Source organism: Emys orbicularis, chromosome 25, assembly GCF_028017835.1.
Source record: "Emys orbicularis isolate rEmyOrb1 chromosome 25, rEmyOrb1.hap1, whole genome shotgun sequence".
Lineage (NCBI taxonomy): Eukaryota > Metazoa > Chordata > Testudines > Emydidae > Emys > Emys orbicularis.
Window position 1 is genome coordinate 8,539,543 of NC_088707.1, and position 18,622 is coordinate 8,558,164.

The following is an 18,622-nucleotide window of genomic DNA, read 5'->3' on the forward strand; positions in this document are numbered from 1 at the left end:
TCTCATTAACATTTCCATTTTCTCCAGGCTTTATTGCCTCTCTCTGACACAGGCCCTAATGCATGTTGCTGAGTCCAGCCCCGCTGGGCGCACTCAGGGGAAATTGAACGGTGGCCTATTTAAAACCAAGCCGGGGTGATGCTGTTTTTCCACAGCACAGTGCAACAAAACAGAGCGACGCAGAGGGAAACACACGGCTAAACGCTTATACAACCCCAGGTCTGAGACCACAGATCAAGTTCCGGTAATAACATCCCAGTAACTCATATGTTCTTGCAGGTTGGATTGGGAGGCAAAGGTAAAGTAGGTGGGTGATAATGAAAGACGAGGGCTGTGCGGAGCTGGTTGGATCCCTTACAGTAACATGGTGCTCTCAGGGTTATCCCATGATCCCACTTTCTTAGCAGCTGGTGTAGATCCTGCTGTGAGATGTTAAGCAGGCTCTGCTGACTCATTATCCCAGCCAGGAATAAGGAAGATGGGAGTGATTCTCTAGGGAGTGTGAGGATCTAGGGTCTGGGCTGAGCTGTCCTGGGGGAGAGGAGCCCTATGAGCAGTGAAGCCTAGGGGGAAGGCCTGGGCTGGACTCTATGTTATCGTAAAGTTAATTTCTTTTGGGGTAAGGTGCATTGCTCAACTGCTCTGATCCAGGAGCAGCTTCAGGAAGGAGTTATGACTCTCGCTCCCTTCTGGTCCTGGGGTGGAAATAAGCTACTGCAGCCCTTGAAAGTGTTGCCTCTCCTCTGTGGTCCTGGAGAGGCGTATCCAGAAACAGGGGCTGCTCTCTGCCTCAGACTAGTCCCAAGATCTGGGTAGGCTGTGCAAGGGGGTGCAGGGGCCTTGCTTCCCTGCTTGGTGGAGTAAGACAAGGGCACAATCGAACCCTTTGTTAAAAAGGCCAAAGTCCCAGGAGGTGTGCCTGACCCTACACGGTGGGTGGATGATCTTTTAGAGCAGGGGGGCCAGATGGCTTTGCACGGTGCTGGTGTCTCTGCCATTGGATCTGCTGGAGGATTCAGCTCTGCCCGGTTAAGGTGATTGGTGGGACCTGTAACTCTGCGTCACATCTTCTTTCTCCTTCATCAGTCTATCCCCAGTGGGTTTGTTCATGTGCTTTTTCACTCATTACTAACATATCCTGGGAGGGTTTTTATCTCCTTCCTCTGGAGCATCAGGGATGACTCCGGCTGGAGATGTGACACAGGAAGGGGTGAGCTCTGAGGTGGTACCGAGCGGTCTCCGTCTTGGGTGCTTGGCTGGCTGGTTCTTGCTCACATGCTCAGAGCCTGGCTGATGGCCATATGTGGGGTCAGGAAGGAATTGTCCCCCAGGTCAGATGGGCAGTGACCTTGGGGATTTTCACCATTCTCTTCAGTGTGTGGGTGCGGGTCACTTGCCGGGATTATCTGGGTATATCCAGGGCCGGCTCTAGGATTTTTGCCGCCCAAAGCAAAAATAATTTTGGCCGCCCCCCCTCCCGTTTTTTAATTACCCCACCCCCGGCCCCGCCTCAACTCCGCCCCTTCCCCAAATCCCCAGCCCTGCCTCCTCCCCCCAAGCTCTCAAGCCTGGGAGGGAGGGGGAGCAGCGGCGCGCGAAACAGCAGTTTCGCGCGCCGCGGCCGCTCGGGATCTCCCTCTCCCTCCCCGGTTTGAGAGCCTGGGAGGGAGGGGGAGACCCCGAGTGGCTGCGGCGTGCGAAACAGCCGATTCGCGCGCCGCTGCTCCCCCTCCCCGGGCGAGTAGCAGCGCGCGAGCGGCAGCGGAGGTGAGCTAGGGCGGCCGGGGCACATTTTTAGGGGTGGCATTCTGGCCGGAGTAGGAGGGACCAAGATGCCCGAGGCCCCAGCCATGACAGGGAAATGATGAAGTGAGATATACCCAGGGCCAGCTCTAGGCACCAGCAAAACAAGCTGGTGCTTGGGGCGGCACATTTTTAGGGGCTGCATGGCCGGCGCCAGAATGCCGCCCCTAAAAATGTGCCGCCCCAAGCACCAGCTTGTTTTGCTGGTGCCTAGAGCCGGCCCTGGGTATATCTCACTTCATAATTTTCCTGTCATGGCTGGGGCCTCGGGCACCTTGGTCCCTCCTACTCTCTGCCTCTGGCACATACTAGCCTAGGCTCTGGTGAGTCCCATTTCCTTCACTGGGTTTGGTGGAGGGGGGTGCAGGGTGTGTGTGGCCGATGTTATACAGACAGACTTGATGATCTAACGGTCATAGAATCATAGACGAATCATAGAATCATAGAATATCAGGGTTGGAAGGGACCTCAGGAGGTCATATAGTCCAAACCCCTGCTCAAAGCAGAACCAACACCAACTAAATCATCCCAGCCAGGGCTTTGTCAAGCCAGGCCTTAAAAACCTCTAAGGATGGAGATTCCACCACCTTCCTTGGTAACCCATTCCAGTGCTTCACCACCCTCCTAGTGAAATAGTGTTTCCTAATATCCAACCTAGACCTCCCCCACTGCAACTTGAGACCATTGCTTCTTGTTCTGTCATCTGCCATCACTGAAAACAACCGAGCTCCATCCTCTTTGGAACCCCCTTCAGGTAGGGGACGGCTGCTATCAAATCCCCCCCTCACTCTTCTCTTCTGCAGACTAAACAAGCCCAGTTCCCTAAGCCTCTCCTCATAAGTCATGCGCCCCAGCGTCCTAATCATTTTTGTTGCCCTCTCTCCAATTTGTCCACATCCTTTCTGTAGTGGGGGGACCAAAACTGGACGCAATACTCCAGTGCTGAATAGAGGGGAATAATCACTTCCCTCGATCTGCTGGCAATGCTCCTACTAATGCAGCCCAATATGCCGTTAGCCTTCTTGGCAACAAGGGCACACTGTTGACTCATATCCAGCTTCTCGTCCACTGTAATCCCCAGGTCCTTTTCTGCAGAACTGCTGCTTAGCCAGTCGGTCCCCAGCCTGTAGCAGTGCATGGGATTCTTCCATCCTAAGTGCAGGACTCTGCACTTGTCCTTGTTGAACCTCATCAGATTTCTTTTGGCCCAATCCTCCAATTTGTCTAGGTCACTCTGGACCCTATGCCTACCCTCCAGCATATCTACCTCTCCCCCCAGCTTAGTGTCATCCGTGAACTTGCTGAGGGTGCAATCCATCCCATCATCCAGATCATTAATGAAGATGTTGAACAAAACCGGCCCCAGGACCGATCCCTGGGGCACTCCGCTTGATACCGGCTGCCAACTAGATATTGAGCCATTGATCACTACCCGTTGAGCCCGATGATCTAGCCAGCTTTCTATCCACCTTATAGTCCATCCAATCCACCCAAGGTCCCTGCCGGCCTTAAACCCTATGACTGACTCTATGAGTTACAAAAGATTCAAACCACACAGCGTTTCCACTGCAGGCTAACACAGAATCACAACCACAAGCATCATGTTGAGTAAGGCCTGGCGATAGCCAGAGGACATGATGTTCCGAGGTTGAAAACAAAGAATGGATGGGGGGGGGGGGGTACTGATACAATGTATGCCCCTCGGGGACCACTGCCAGGAAACACAAGAGGGACTACTACAGTGGAACATAGGCAGGGGGAGGAGAGATCCTGTCACCTTTCAGAAAAGCAAAACAAAACTTAGGGGAAGAACGGCCGAGCTGGGTCACAATTACTGGTGTTAGCCACCTTCACTGCTTTGATTTAATGTCAGGCTTTAGCAAACATTAGTTACAAAAAATGATGCGGAATCCCTTGTATTGTGTATGATTATTTGTATTTCAACAGTGCGTGGAGGCCTCATGGCGCTAGTGGCCGCAGTGAGAGACAGAGCAAACAACCTAAATAGCCAGGCGAAGGCCTGGAAGCGAACCAGAGGCACAGGGAGGGAGTGACTGAGATCCCTTTATTGCTCGGTGTCTCTCGCTGTTTAGAAATACAGAAGACTGGCTAACTAGAGAGATGCAATTAGCCACTGAGTCTGGGCTCCTGGCAGTGCTACATACGTGGCACTTGGCTTTGGTTACTGTATGGTTGTGTCTGGCTCTGTACTTAGTTGGGAAGCTCTTTGGGGCATTTTGTTCTGGGTTTGAGAAGCGCCTAGTGCAATGGGATGATGGGCCGTGGCTGGGATGCCTACCTAATGCAGTAATACAAATAATTAACAACAATAATAACACTTGTGTTTCTCTTATCAAGCCACGTAACTTACACTCACACAGTGTCCTGCCAGCCAAGTCCCTCCATCCCAGGGAGCTGGGACGGAGGGGACTTGGAGGGCAGGACATGGCCCCTTGTCAGTGTGGAGCATTGCGGGACGGCTCCCGAAAGCAATGTTGCCTTGACTCTATGCTGCTCGTGGAGGGGAGTTGTTAAGTCGGCGTAGCGGGGCAGTTACATCAGCAAGAGTGAAATTTAAGTGTAGACACTTCCAGAGTGAGGTCGACATAAGCTGCCCTGCATCGACCTAGCTCTGTAGTGTAGCCCAGACCTTGGAAAGCCTTGACTGTTCCCTCTACAAACCGCCCCGAGGCAGCACAATGACTGCAGCCCCCGTCTCTTTGGTTTTGGCTCGGCAGGTTGACACGGACGACGTCCTCACCAAGGAAGAGCAGATTTATCTGCTGGGTGAAGCGAAGGAGAAATGTCAAACCAACGTCAAAGCCCAGCTGGAGAAAATCAAAGGTACCGTCCCAGTTTGTGTCCTTTGTGCTCAGCCAGCGCCGAGAAAGCTGGTTAAACCACACAGAGCAAATCCGGTCTCTGTTGAAGTCAGTGGCAAAACTCCTGTTGAAGGCAGGATTTCACCCGGGGGCTTTACTCCGTGCCCTCGGAAGTGAGTGGGGATCTGTCCATCACCTTCCATGAACACTGGGTCAGATTCTTTAGACGGCAGGTTCTTTGAGGGCAGGGACCATCTTTTTGTGTTTGTGTACAGCACCGGGCGCAGCGCAATCAGGGCTCTTAGCTGCCACGATGATACAAATAAACAACAATAATGCCAGGCTGGCCATCTGCAGCTTGCCGTCCTCATCCTGAAATCTCCAGTTGCGATGCCACATTTATATACATCAAACAAACCACCGCAAGGGGGAGTCCTGCTGGGGGCCTTTCCCTCATCGGCGTGAGACGCTTGTAAGCAGATGTGCTGCGATGCCTCCCTGCCTGCAGTAATTGCCTAGGAACCAGTGTTTCTGTATAAGACACCTACAGCATCTGGAAGGGTCCTGGGCTGGGTCATTTCTAGTGAGCTGGTCTATAGCACCCGGTACCCAGGGCAGTAGCATGTGGAGGCTAGAGTTAGCCAGGTGAATTAGCTTGTGGTGCAAGGTGCTGCCATGTGGTGTATACACAGGGCCGTCCCTAGCCATTCTGGGGCCCTACAGAGCCCCCCCGTGGGGGGTGGGCCCCAGGCCTCTGCGGGGGGAGCTGGCTTGGGGGGCACAGGGGGAACCACTCCCCGGCACTCACTGGCGGTGCACCGGGTCACTGCACTTCCCACCCCCGGTGAGTGCAGGCCTGACCCTGCAGCAGTCCTCAGTGGAGTGGGGACAGGACTGGGGCGGAGCAGGGGCGGGAAGGGGGCAGAGCAGGGGTGGGAAGGGGTGGGGTGGGGATGGAGCTGGGGCGGAGCAGGGGTGGGGGCCATGGGGAAGAGGCGGAGCAGGGGCTGGAGCAGCGCGCAGCTGCCTAGGACACCATGAAATGTGGTGCCCCAAGTTTCCTGGTGCCCTACGCAGCTGCGTACTTTGTGTATGGATAGGGACGGCCCTGTGTATACACTTCAAACCCTAACCTCTGCTGGAGGCAAGACGCTGGGCCAGGTGCTCCAGAGGACTAGTCCAGCATGGCACATTGCATGTGCCCAGTCAGCTCTGCCTAGCAAGGCTGGCGGGGCTCCTTGATCTTTCTCACGGCCATACTAATGCAAAATTAAATCACACACACAGAGGAAAGGACAGCCTGCTAATGGGCAGGCAGGAGGTGAGCTGCTGAGCAGCTAAAAACGGAGCCCATCCCGTTATATTTATTTGTTATCCTGTCTCTCCCACCCCACCCCAGCCTGCTTGTTTGCCTCGTCTAGCTGCTCCATCTTGCCTAGTTACACCCTAAGCTCTTCGGAGCAGGACTTGCCGCTTATTATGTTTGTCCAGCGCCTAGCATCAGGGGGCCCAAGCTGGCTGTGCTCATAGCATGCAATATAAACGTGAAATAATAATGATACCAATCATGAGCCGTGTCTTTGCTTATTGGCTAGATGCCAGCTGCTTCCCGGAGTGGGACGGAATTATCTGCTGGCCCGAGGGCTCCCCAAGCCAACAGGTGTCAGTCCCGTGCCCAGAGTACATCTACGACTTCAATCATAAAGGTACACTTGGAAAACATCCCTGTCGGCCCCAGCTTTGGCTCACCAGTTCAACGGATGGTTTTCAAAGGCGTCTCCGAGAGAGTAGCTCAAATCACTCAAAGTTCACCCTATGAATGTCCCAGACAAGGTGCTTTGATGAGCACAGCCTAACTCAGCTGAGGACAGCCTCAGACTAGACGTAGTGAGTTAACAGGGATGAGCAACCCCTAAGTGTATTATCCTGGATTAGTGCACATGAGCATGTCTCTCCCGAGCACTCAGCCCCTGGCAACTGTCGCAGCCTGCTGCCGTCTCTAATAGCTAACAGTGATTGGGGTGTGTGGTTGTGGTTGGCGGTTCAATCCCACCTGAGGTCTGGAGCCATGGATTGTTGCAGGAACATGGGATTAAAAGTCTGTTACAAGGAGGAGGCTGAAAAATTGTTTTCGTTCACCTCTGAGGATAGGACAAGAAGCAATGGGCTTAAATTGCAAGGGAGGTTTAGGCTGGACTGTAGGGAAAAACTTCCTGTCAGGGTGGTAATTGCCTAGGGAGGTTGTGGCATCTCTGCCAATGGAGATTTTTAAGAAGAGGTTAGACAGACACCTGTCAGGAATGGTCTAGAATAGATAACACTTAGTCCTGTCTTAAGTGCAGGGGACTGGACTAGATGATCTATTGTGGTCCTATGATTTGCTCTGCAGTGGCTTGGCCCGTTGGGTTTCTTGGAGGTCCAACTGCCCTGACCCTGTCCCTGTTTTCAGGCCACGCCTACAGACACTGTGATGCCTATGGGAACTGGGAGCTAGCGCTCAACATCAACAAGACGTGGGCGAACTACACGGAATGCACCGAGTTTCTCACCCCTGAGCGCCGGAGCCGAGAGAAGGTGAACTACAGCCAGAGGGAAGGGATGTGGGGTGGGGTAACTGAGGAGAGGCGCCGCTGGAGACTGGGGAAGCCCCTGAGCTCAGGATGACTGCTGGCAGCAAAGCAACCTTCTACTGTAGGGGGATAGAGGCAGCTCCAGACTCTGCACCAAGCCCAGTGCGCATCACACACCCCGATTAAATGCCCATGTGCTGTTGGGAGTTTCTATTTGCTCATCTTCCTCCAGCCAAAGGGAGCAGCTTGCTGATTCCACCCCTCCAACTACTCTTCGCCTTCCCCCACCTCTGGTTTTGATTTCCTCCCCTGCCCCCAGCAGTTTGGGGAGGGGTGGGGGATGGGAAGCGGGCTCGTTGTGTCTGCCCCCTGCTGTCCAGATGCCAGAGCTGATTCAGCAGAACCCCGCCTCTCGTGTGCAGCCAAAGCTCCAGGTCTGAAAGCCCATGAGCGGTAGGCAGCAGCCCTGCCCGGGGAGGCAGATGAGAATCTCCCCCTTGGTGGAGCTGCACGGGAGCTGAGCTGGGAGCCTCCTCCCTTGGGCTGAGCTAGTAGGAGATGTGCCAGGTTGGTCTCACCTGGAGGCCATCTCTGTTGTCCAAGCTGGTAGGGTACGTTAGGGCTCTGCACGTGCTACTTTGCTTACTGTGGTGTAGCTGTGAGCACGGGGCTGTCGGGGACCATCCTGTGTCCTTCCCTTCCAGGAAGTGTTTGACCGCCTGCACATGATGTACACCATCGGCTACTCCATCTCCCTGGTCTCCCTCATTGTTGCCGTGTGCATCCTCTGCTACTTCAAGTAAGAAGGAGCAATCGACCACTTCCCTTTCATCCTCTAGCCCCTGCACTCACCCAGTGTTCCAGGAGAGCCCCACACAGAGTCACCAGCCAGCAGGGATGGGCAACCAGATGAGATCAAAGAAAGCCCAACCCAAACGGTGGCTCAAGTCTCAGGCCAAACCACAGACCATTTCCTAAAGTCCAGCAATATACGGATCCATTTTATTCTGCATTTCTCACAGAGCTGGGCCAGGCGGCCAGAGCCAAACAGCCCTACGTTCTGGGGGCTTGACATGCAAAGCTCCATCCAGATCCAGCTTTTATAAATGGGGCCTATATTTATAATGGGCCAGGCCCAAAGCCTTGGTTCTGACCCCTCTCCATGTCCCCGAATGCACTGAGCCTCCCGGCTCCTGGTTCAGTCCCTCCGCTGCTTCGTGAGGTGCTCGGATGACAGGCAGGTGTTTGTAACTGAGGCACAGCTGACTGGGCGGGTGTTTGTCACTGATACACCCTCTCCTGGGGGCAGGCGTCTGCACTGCACACGGAACTACATCCACATTCACCTCTTCGCCTCCTTCATCTGCCGGGCCGCCAGCATCTTCGTGAAGGATGTGGTGCTTTACTCCGGCTTGCTGCCCGAGGAGCTGGAGAAGATGCGAGTGGATGATTTAAAGGGCGAGTTGGGCCCCTTTCTGGGACACCGGACCCAGCTGGCAAGTAGTTGAAAGACTCATGTTCCCTCTTAATTTACCCCAAGCACCCAGGGAATAAAGGGGAGGGAAAGGGGAGTTAGTGAGGAGAGATTGGGGGAGGCCTGATTCTGGGCTGCACCTCGTGGAGGAAGGTGTAGGACAGGAAGAGGGTGGGGAGAAGGGGCTTTAAGCTACTTTTGAACTGTCCAGATTCTGCCTGTGCAGCCCCCTCTATAAATTAGAGCAGCCTCTGGGGTCGCTCTAATTTATGGCAGCTTTACCTGGGCTGTGTCATTTTGGGCTCTTGGAGGGACAATATAGGATCACCTGCTACTGTCCTGCACTTTGCATGAGTCTGAGGGAATTTCTCCCCCGCCTGCTGCAGTGCCTTGGCCGCCCCGGTACGCCACTGAAGCAGTGTCTGTACAGAGGCTGGGGTTGCGGGGGGACAATCTCTCCCAGGGAGGCAGGGAAGCAGAGAGATGCAGCGGCGTCTATTATTTCGCAAGAGATGAGTGTGGCGGATTGCAGCTCCCGCTTTAACAAAAGGGTGAATTAATGAGCAAGGAGAGTGCAGATCAGCACAGCTGCCCGCTGTCCTTCACAGTAGCGCTCAGCACAGCTCAGGGAAGCCAGTGCCCTGATATGGCCTAAAAGGCTTCTGTTAACCCTTAAGGGGCTGGCGGGGGAGGGGCGACAGCTACACAAGTTGGCCCGCGCCTTTCCAGCTAAGAGGAACACAGCACATACATGGTGTTCCAATAAAGCCACGAGCTACGTGACCGAGTGCAGATGACCCTTTAGTTGCCGGATTGCATGCTCTTTCACAACACTGGGTTTGTGCCGGCCCCTCCGCCTCCACTCCAACCTCTTAGTGGGTGGGAACTTCCCCCATTCCTACCCCGACAACTTCCTCCCTACACTGTCTCATGCAGAAGGGTCAGAGGTCAAAGCCAGAGTAACCGCTGCCAGGCAGGACCTAAACGAGAGTAGCGAGGGGGCCTCCCTGTCTAGGATCATGGCCCTGATCTCTCAGGAGTGGGGGAACGTGTAGCGGTATTGAGACCCTAATGTGGTTCCCATTTCTCCATGACCACAGGTGGGCTGCAAGGTGGTTGTGACACTTTTCCTTTATTTCCTGGCCACCAACCACTACTGGATTCTGGTGGAGGGGCTCTACCTGCACAGTTTGATCTTCATGGCCTTCCTCTCCAACAAGAACTACCTGTGGGCCCTCACCATCATCGGCTGGGGTAAGCACAGACACCACTCCCACCAAAAGTGCATCCGCCTGCCAGGCGCATCAAAGCGCACTATGACATTTGTAGTGCATGGTAGCAGGGTCCACATGGCTAGTTAGTGCACTGCAAGAGAGTACTTTGTGGAGTCGCACCCCGGTTTGACACACACTAAGTCTCTGCGTAGACAAGCCGTAAAGGAGAATCTATTCTAAGCAGTACAGGGCATATGTCACGCAGGTCAGAAGTTCTGATTCCAGCTAGGAGAGGGCAGTGGGACACCTAAATTCCTGGCATTGGTTCATTTTGCAAACCTGATGCTTCAACCATACTGCCGTTCTGTTTCCCTCCAGGTCTCCCTGCTGTATTTGTGTCTGTTTGGGCCAGTGTCAGGGCCTCTCTGGCGGATACACAGTACGTAGGTTCAACTTCTTTTCCAAAGGACCATTTATTTGGGAGGGTGAGGACTGGCCTGTAGTGCAAATCTCTTTGTGTGATCCTATTGAATTGGGTGGTTGCAATCTGCAGATGACCAAATCACTGAATTGCTAGACTGAGGCTTTTATGGAGGAGAGGGAGATTAGAACATATACATATCAGAAGGTTAAAAATGCAGGCAATTGATAAGGGAAGCTAAAGGTATCAACAAAAAAATCTATGGCCAACAGGGTTGTGGAGAATAAAAAGGAATATTTTAAACATGGCAGGAACAAAAGGAATCCGAACAAAATTAGGATAAAATTTTAAGTAATGATGTAGAAAAGGCAGGTGTTCAATAAATATTTTTGGTTTGTATTTAGAATAAAACTAGATGATGTTTTCATATCATATAAGGATGATGAAATACAGTAAGGAGGATGTTAAAAGGTATCCACTAAAATAAAACTTTTTAAAGTAACCAGATCTAGATAACTTGTACCTAAGAGTTTTAAAAATAAAGAGTTGGCCAAGATGTTCTAAGGAACTCTGACGTTAATTTTTAAACTACTTATTAAAAAACCTGAGAAAACTCCAGATGTCTGGAAGAAATTGTGCCAAAATTTACAGAAGGTAAATATAGGGCAGTTTGTCTGACATTGACCGTGGGCAGAATACTGGAACAAGTGATAAGCGAATCGGTTACTAAAGAATTAAAGCTAATCAGCATGATTTTGTGGATTAGGCCTTGTCAAATAAACATGATATTGTTTGCTGAGATTACAAGTTTGATTGATAAAGGTATCTGTTGGTGTAATATTCTTCGGTAAGGTATTTGACGATGTACAGCACAACATTCTGATAAAAAAATAGCACTATACAAAGTCAATATGGCCCATATTCAATGTATTAGATTCACACCATAATTGTTAATGGAAAATCATCAATGAGGGTGAGTGTTTCTGGTGGGGTCCCACAAGGATTGGTTCTGGGCCCAATGCCATTGATTAATTTTATTAATGATTTGCTAGAAAATATAACATAATTGCTGATAGAGTTTGCAGATGAAAGATGGGTGAGGGAGTAAATAATGAAGACAGGTCACTGATACAAAGCAGTCTTATTATTATGAAAAAGCCCACTCCTCTTTCCTGCAGCATGCAGAGCAGAGCTCTGCCATGGGAGAGATCTGACCCAGGATCTGGATTTTGTTGACTTTTTTTGAAGTAACATACGTGACTCTCATTGGTTATGTTTTGGGGAGCAAACGTGTGTGGCAGAATCACCCCAGCTGTAGGATCAGCCTTCCTCCCGCCCAGGCTCGGTCCAAGATGGAAAGGGGGGAGCCATCAACGGGCTATTTTCCTCACCCCTTATTTCAGGTTTCTCCAAAGCATTTCTTACTGGTCTCCTCAGATGCTGGGATCTCAGCGCTGGGAATATGAAGTGGATTTATCAAGTCCCTATCTTAGCAGCCATTGTGGTAAGAATTCTCCGGCAGACTTGTCCCAATCCCAGTCACCTAAAAAACCCAGCTGGATTCAGTAGATATAGAAATGGGCTAATCTCCTCTCTCCGATCCATGCATCGTTTGCCATCGTATCTAGGCAATGTCTGCTTTGTCATCTCTTAGGCCTGGTCTACACTGGGGGAGAGGGATCGATCTAAGATAAGCAACTTCAGTTACGAGAATAGCGTAGCTGAAGTCGATGTATCTTAGATCGACTTAGATTGACTTACTTCACGTCCTTGTGGCGCGGGATCGATGGCCGCCGCTCCCCCGTCGACTCGCTTCCGCCTCTCACCCTGGTGAAGTTCCGGAGTCGATGGGGAGCGCGTTCGGGGATCGATTTATCGCGTCTAGACGAGATGTGATACATCGATCCCCGATAGATCGATCACTACTCGCCAATCCGGCGGGTAGTGTAGACATACGCTTACAGGGCTCAGTCCTGAGAGATGCTGATCCCTGGGGCCTGATTCAACAAAGCACGTAGGGCCAGATTTACAAAGGTTCATAGGAGCTTAACTGCCACTGAAATCAATGGGAGTTGAGCATCTAAGCACCATTGAGGATCTGAGCCTTACAGTCTAAATATACATCTAAAGATACAGATAGGCACCTAACTTGCTTGGGAACTTTTGTACACCCCCACCCCTCCCTTAGCACTTATCTGCATCCTTCAGCGCCTAAAGACCTTTCTAAACCTGGCCCTTAATCACACGCTTGCTGAAGCACATCACCCCTAGCAGGACTGAGCCCATGTTCTCTGTTTAACGGGCAGGTGTCCCACTCTCTCGTGGTTAGAAGTTGTGCATGTTGCAGGTTTACTTACCCTGAGAAAATTCTTATCGCTGTTTCATTTATATTTGAAAGAGGCGCTGTTTAGGGCTCTGAGCCACACACGGAGGCTTCGTAACCAGAAGCTTTCACAGACGTGGCCACTTCAGGGTTCACCATCCCAGCTGTGTGACGAACAAGACTATCAAACCAGGATCAGTTTCAATCCTAATAACGAGGAGGGTTATTAGCCACCCAGACACGGAGTTTATATTCAAGAACATTGTGGCCTGATTCTTTGTTGCCCCAGTGTGTGTACAGTCACTTACATTGGTGCAAAGGGAGTGCAAAACACCACCACTGCGATTTGGTAGCATTCCCATTGCACTGGTGTAAGTGCAGGATCTGAGCCTTACAGTCTAAATATACATCTAAAGATGAGAACCAGGCCCTTCCTTTCATCTTGACAGTGTCCCAATATAAGAACCTCCCTGAGGACATTTATATGCAGTCCGTAGCTCGAGGAGATCACTTAGGCTGTGTCTACACAGGGAACTTATTCTGGAATAAGAGAGGGTATGAATTCAAAGCACTATAGCTGTTCTGGAATAGCTCCTTATGTGGACACACAGTCTGCAACAGCTGCAATAGTTACGCCGGTCACTTTCCCGCACGGACGAGCCCTTCGCTGGCCACATTCTGCGTGTGTGGCTCGTAAGGTGATTGTGGGTGTGTGTCGGCAGGTGAATTTCTTCCTCTTCCTCAACATCGTGCGGGTTCTGGCGTCGAAGCTCTGGGAGACAAACACGGGGAAGCTAGACCCTCGGCAGCAGTACAGGTGAGTGGCCATGTGCAGCTGCCAATTGACTAACAGAGATGAACCTTCTGCTTTAGTGTAAATAGCATCTCGGCCCAGAATATGGTGCAGGCAGCAGAGGAAATAGTACTAATAGCTGGCTCTTAACATAGCACGGCCCATGCATGGATCTTAAAGTGCGTTAAAAAGGAAGTCAGGATCTCTGTTCCTCATTCTACAGAAGGGCATTGACTTGGCCAAGGTCACCCTGCTGGCTAACGGCAGAGGCAAGAACAGAACCTTAGTCTCCCACACTGTGTCCTATCCATTGCCACGTAGCATCCGGCCTCCAGCACTGGCCAGTAGATGAGGCCTCAGGAATAGGTTGCGAGGGGAGGGGGGGCGGAAATGCCCATCCAGCCACCTAAGCAATACATTTTTATTCAGGGCAAAGGGAGGCGTGACTCTTTCCCAGCCCCCACAGCCAATCTGCTTTCCCCTGAAGAACGAGGTGCTTTGTAACTTTTTGCTGTAGCAAATATCACACCCCTGAGATTAATGCAGCCAAAAGCTTTTTATTTCGCTACATAGAGCGCCACTTAGGGTTTGGGTTAGGTGCACCATGGAAGTGCAGCCATCTTGCCTTGGACTGGAAACTCAGCCCCGCTCCCGAGATAAGTACGCAATGGGCGATTGCAAGGAAAACCCAGTGGTGCTAGTGCTCTCTGACCCAGTGCATCAGCTGCTAGGGGGCACTGTGCCATAAAGCAGATGCTGAACATGCATGGACGTTAAATAGCCCAGAGCCCTCTTTGTGAGATTAGGGGCAGCCTCAGCATCTAGTCTTTTTTTCCCCCTAATCCCACCTCCCTGCAGTTTCATCTGGAGACAGGGTTCATTTCCTTTCTTGACCTAAACTGTCATCCGTTGCTGCTGCGTGTCGTCAGTCAGCTGCCACGTTCAGCCTGAGAGGTGGCTGCCTTGCAGTGGCAGGTGAAGTACTTGCAAAGAGGATTTGGGGAGGAAAAATGCTATAAGAAATGTAAGGTTGTTACTATTTTATCCAGGATATTGTAGGATAAATCCTAGGCGGTGGCTGAAAAGCTGAGGAGAGCGGGTTAGAGAGAGAGGCCGCAGACAAAGCTGTGGAATGGTTTTACCTTTCAGGAAGCTGCTGAAGTCCACCCTGGTGCTGATGCCACTCTTTGGGGTCCATTACGTGGTGTTCATGGCAATGCCCTACACTGAAGTCTCCGGCGTCTTATGGCAAATACAGATGCACTATGAGATGCTGTTCAACTCCTCCCAGGTACGTCTGCCTGGGGCTGCAGATCCTGGGCAGCTCTCCTGCTCTCACCCAGCTCTCCGCTCACCGCATGGTCCAGTGCTGGCTCCAAAGGCAGAAAGATTGCCAAGCGCCTCACAGGGCAGATCGAGGTAGCACTAGGTAGGCGCGTTCTGAGGGGCACTGCAAGGCGCCTTCACTTCCCATGTGCTCATGGCTTAAGGGCACCTTGGAAAGCCCCCCGCAGTACCCTGCTGTGCCTGCCAAGCTGTTCAGTGCTTCTCCTGGAGCCTGTGATAGGAGCATCGCAGGGCACCTCCCTGGGGCGCAACACTGCCCTCAGCTCCCTCTTCTAGCACCTGTAAGAGCTCCGCCCAATTCCCCCGTATGGGTCTCTTTTATTAAGTCTCTTACAGTGTATTAATGAAGCTGTTCCTTAACCTCTCGAATCCAACCCTTGTTCTCCCCTTGATTGAGGGGTCCCACAGCCCTCCTCCTAGGGACCGTGCGGATAACTCAGGCGGGCTGCAGCCCTCGTTCACCATCTCCAAGCTAGCTCCTTGGAAGTCCAGCCATTTGCCCTGGACTGGGAGAAGCAGGCATCTCCCTTCTTTCTTTACATCTCTGGAGGCTTCCTTTTATCTCCAGCCCTGGACTGAGTTAAGCACATGCCCTGCCCCTCATGTGGCTGCATTAATTTTCCCCACCTGGGCAGGAGGCCTGACTGAGTCACAGGTGGGGGTGGCTCCGTTACCCCTTAAAGGGCCAGTCACCCTATGACAGAGCTCCCTTCTGGGACGTGCACCACAGTCTGGCTGCAGCTGCCCTGCATAGATGATGCTTGTGGAAGGGCTGGTCTGTTAAACAAGCTGGGACCAGTGCACGGAGTGGGGAGAAAGCCATGGGGGGGGGGGCTGAGTGGGGCAGTTGTCCCAGTGCAATGGCCACAGACGTGCATAAAACCAATAGAAATGGGGGCCAAGGTGCCTGGAGCCCTGAGCTCTCTGGACCTGCCAGGCAGTGAGGGGCACTGGGCACATGCTGGGAGCTTGTTTCCAGCACCCCCAGGTGAAATCTGTCTCTTTCTCGGTCTCTCGGCAGGGTTTCTTTGTGGCTTTTATCTATTGCTTTTGCAATGGGGAGGTAAGTGAGATGGGCTCAGCCCTGCAGCTTGTTCCTGACTCTGGTAGGTACATGGTGCCTTTCCCATCCCATCATCTTAGGTGGGAGCTCAGCCTGGGCTGTGGGAAGTGCAGATCAGAGCTACTATCCTAAGCCCAAGGGGACCCATGGGATTTCTCCCTCTGGGGCTGTTGGCGGGGGGGGGGGGGGGGGAGCTCATTTTCCCTCTGACCTTGTGGAACCCCTGTCCTTGGAACAGATTGTGAAGTAACCTTTGACCCTTAAGTAACTCAGCACAGTCCTCATGGAGCAGGGGGGAAACTGCCCTCGACTTGCACTGAACTGCAGAGCATCAGCCTCAGCCCAGGACCTACTGGGGCTAGTGTGTATTTCACTCTAACTTGGCCCTCATTGGCCCCCTTGCTGATAGTCTCAGGCTAAGGACTATAGGGCTATGGAGGCGGAGTTCCCCCCTCTAGCCTGGAGATCAAGCAGGAACAGAGGTGAGTCAAGTTAGCCAGGCAGCCTAAGGACTGTGTTTGCTGCCACTGCCCATACGGTGCCTGGTCTGTGGGAGAAGAGGTCTAGTCCCCTGGGCCATTAACTGGGGCCCATCCAGCTGCATGCAATTCACTCAGTCTGAACGGAAACACCAGACTTGTTGCCTGGCTGGAGAACACTCCTGAGTTCACCCTGGCCCCAAACCTGTGCCCATGGCCATCAAAGGGAGTGAGATTGGACCCACGCTGAGCGCTCTGGATCCGAGTGCCTGCTTTGATCCGAAGCCAATGGGTGATGAAGGCAGTCGGCTCCTCCTTGGAGTTGCTCAGCTCCTTGCAGTGTTTTCTCTGGCGCTGTGGTGCCTGATGTTCACTTGCCCAGTGATCCCTAAAGCTGAGCCGCGGTGGCACCCAGTGTGGGATGCAGGCTGAGTCAGCCAACCAGACTCCTCCTGGTCACCAGCATGGGAGGGAGATCCCCCTCCCTCAAGTGTAGTATGGAAGGGATGGATGGAGCAGAGACTGAGATGGGTGGGGCTGCAGGGAAATGACCCCTTCTCCAAACCCCACCCCACCGGGAGCCCCTGGAATCTTATTGCCATCTCTGTACTCGGGCCTGGGGTATTGTGAGGTGTGTGCCAAGAGACCTGGTGGCTGGCAATGCCTGCGCAGTTGTCTCGTTCCGCTGCCCTGCCCTGATAGGCCGGCTCTCTCCCTCAGGTGCAGGCGGAGATTAAGAAAGCCCGTTTCCGGAGGAGCCTGGCGCTGGACTTCAAGCAGAAAACACGAGTCACCAGCACGGGGGGGAGCTGCTATTATGGTGGGCTGGTGTCACACACCACCAACAGCGTCAGCATGAGCATTGCCGGACGGGGGCCGGCAGGGGCAGGGATGCAGCAGAGCGCCAAGCACCGGATCCTGCCGCTGTCCCCACACACCAGCCTGCTGGGATATATCCCAAGCTCCTCTGCTTCCGACAACTCTGTGCCCTCCCCAACCCAAGAGATTCCCCAGAAGGCCCCTGGGGAGAACGCCAAGGACTTTGTGTGTTTCCCAGACCTGGGTCAAAGTCATTCCAGCCTGAGCAAAGAGGTGGAGACCATGCTATGAAGAGAGCAAGCATGTCTCCAACCAGACCCCCCCAGACGGGTCCGGAAAGAGTTTGTAGTGTCATGTGGCTGCCAAAAGGATGACTGTAGTTTTGGGCTGGCTATGAACAGGCATTATGCCAAGCAGAATGGTTGCGATGGTCCCTCTGTCTGCAGCTCTGTTGTGACTGAACCTGGAATACAAGGTTCAGTGCTAGGCAACATGCAACCACATAAAAATGTGGGTAAATTGGATGGTCAAAGAAGAGCAAGAGAAATGATCGAAGGACTGGCAGATGTGAAGAGCTCAAACTGGACAGCTCAGCTAAGAGGAACGTGGGGACGGGAATCTGCTGGATTGGGGCCATAGGGCCTAGAGAGGTAGTCCTCTTCTGCACCGTACTTCTAACTTTAGGCACAAGCAGGCCCCTTGAAATCTGTTGAACTACTGTGATTTTAAAGGGAAGCATGTGTTTTAAATGCTTTGCTGGATCAGGGCCTTTCAGAGCAAATGAGTAAAGCTTGGTCATTCCCCACCATGTTGGTTTTCAGAGGAATGATTGAGAGGGTGGAGGGTAATCCCAGAACATTTGGTAGTTAAATTCCACACTACAAAACTCAAAGCGAGGAGGCAGCAGGCTGTCAACTCAAGCCCACAAACAAGGGCAGTCAGACAGGTCCGTCTGGTGGAATGGATGTGGCTTGGACCATCGTGCATGCCAACCAGCTGGGCCCTGTTTTGCTGCAAACTGGAGGGTGCTTGGGGGAGGTTTGTCAGCCGACCCAAGTGAGCAGGGGGTTATGCTGAACGGTGACCCTCCCTCCCACAACTAACATGCTAGTAATGGCGAGTGCTGTGGGCGCTGCTCTGGGGATGGAAGCTCACCGACATTCTCACCCAGAAGCTTTTATTAAAACCAGGCACAAAATAGTGACTCCTTTGGTGCTTTCTATTATGAAGAGGCAGTGTGGTCTAGTGGGTAGGGCACTGCACTGGGAGTCAAGAGATGTGGTTATGTTCACATCTCGGCCACCGGCTTGCTGCCGGGTGATCCTGAGCAAGTCGCTCCCTCTCCCCCGTGTCTTTACCCCTCTCTGTCGGTCTAGTCTACTTAGACTGCAAAATCGCAGGGGCAGGAATCTCTGTGTTTCTACTGTGCCTAGCACAGTGGGGTCCTGATCACCAACATATAAATACAAAACTGACCCTGGCCCTCTTCTAATG

The 18,622-nt window shown here is 52.5% G+C and overlaps 1 protein-coding gene across 1 annotated transcript; it reads left to right on the forward strand.

Annotated features, from left to right (window-relative positions):
• Positions 1 to 4,502: 4,502 nt before the first annotated feature.
• Positions 4,503 to 17,419, forward strand: LOC135894691 (parathyroid hormone/parathyroid hormone-related peptide receptor-like). Its single transcript, XM_065422829.1, has 12 exons — positions 4,503 to 4,647; positions 6,221 to 6,331; positions 7,075 to 7,199; positions 7,900 to 7,994; positions 8,505 to 8,691; positions 9,770 to 9,923; positions 10,262 to 10,322; positions 11,742 to 11,808; positions 13,350 to 13,444; positions 14,570 to 14,711; positions 15,789 to 15,830; positions 17,030 to 17,419. Exons 1-12 carry the CDS (start codon positions 4,503 to 4,505, stop codon positions 17,417 to 17,419), a joined length of 1,614 nt encoding a protein of 537 aa, XP_065278901.1.
• Positions 17,420 to 18,622: the final 1,203 nt, after the last annotated feature.

What these genes read in the sequence shown, in the direction of transcription:
- LOC135894691 (XM_065422829.1), top strand. Translation starts at nt 4,503, where the DNA reads ATGACTGCAGCCCCCGTCTCTTTGGTTTTGGCTCGGCAGGTTGACACG. An exon ending in CCAGCTGGAGAAAATCAAAG is followed by an intron (nt 4,648 to 6,220) that starts GTACCGTCCCAG and finishes CTTATTGGCTAG; the next exon opens with ATGCCAGCTGCTTCCCGGAG. An exon ending in GACCCTCGGCAGCAGTACAG is followed by an intron (nt 13,445 to 14,569) that starts GTGAGTGGCCAT and finishes TTTACCTTTCAG; the next exon opens with GAAGCTGCTGAAGTCCACCC.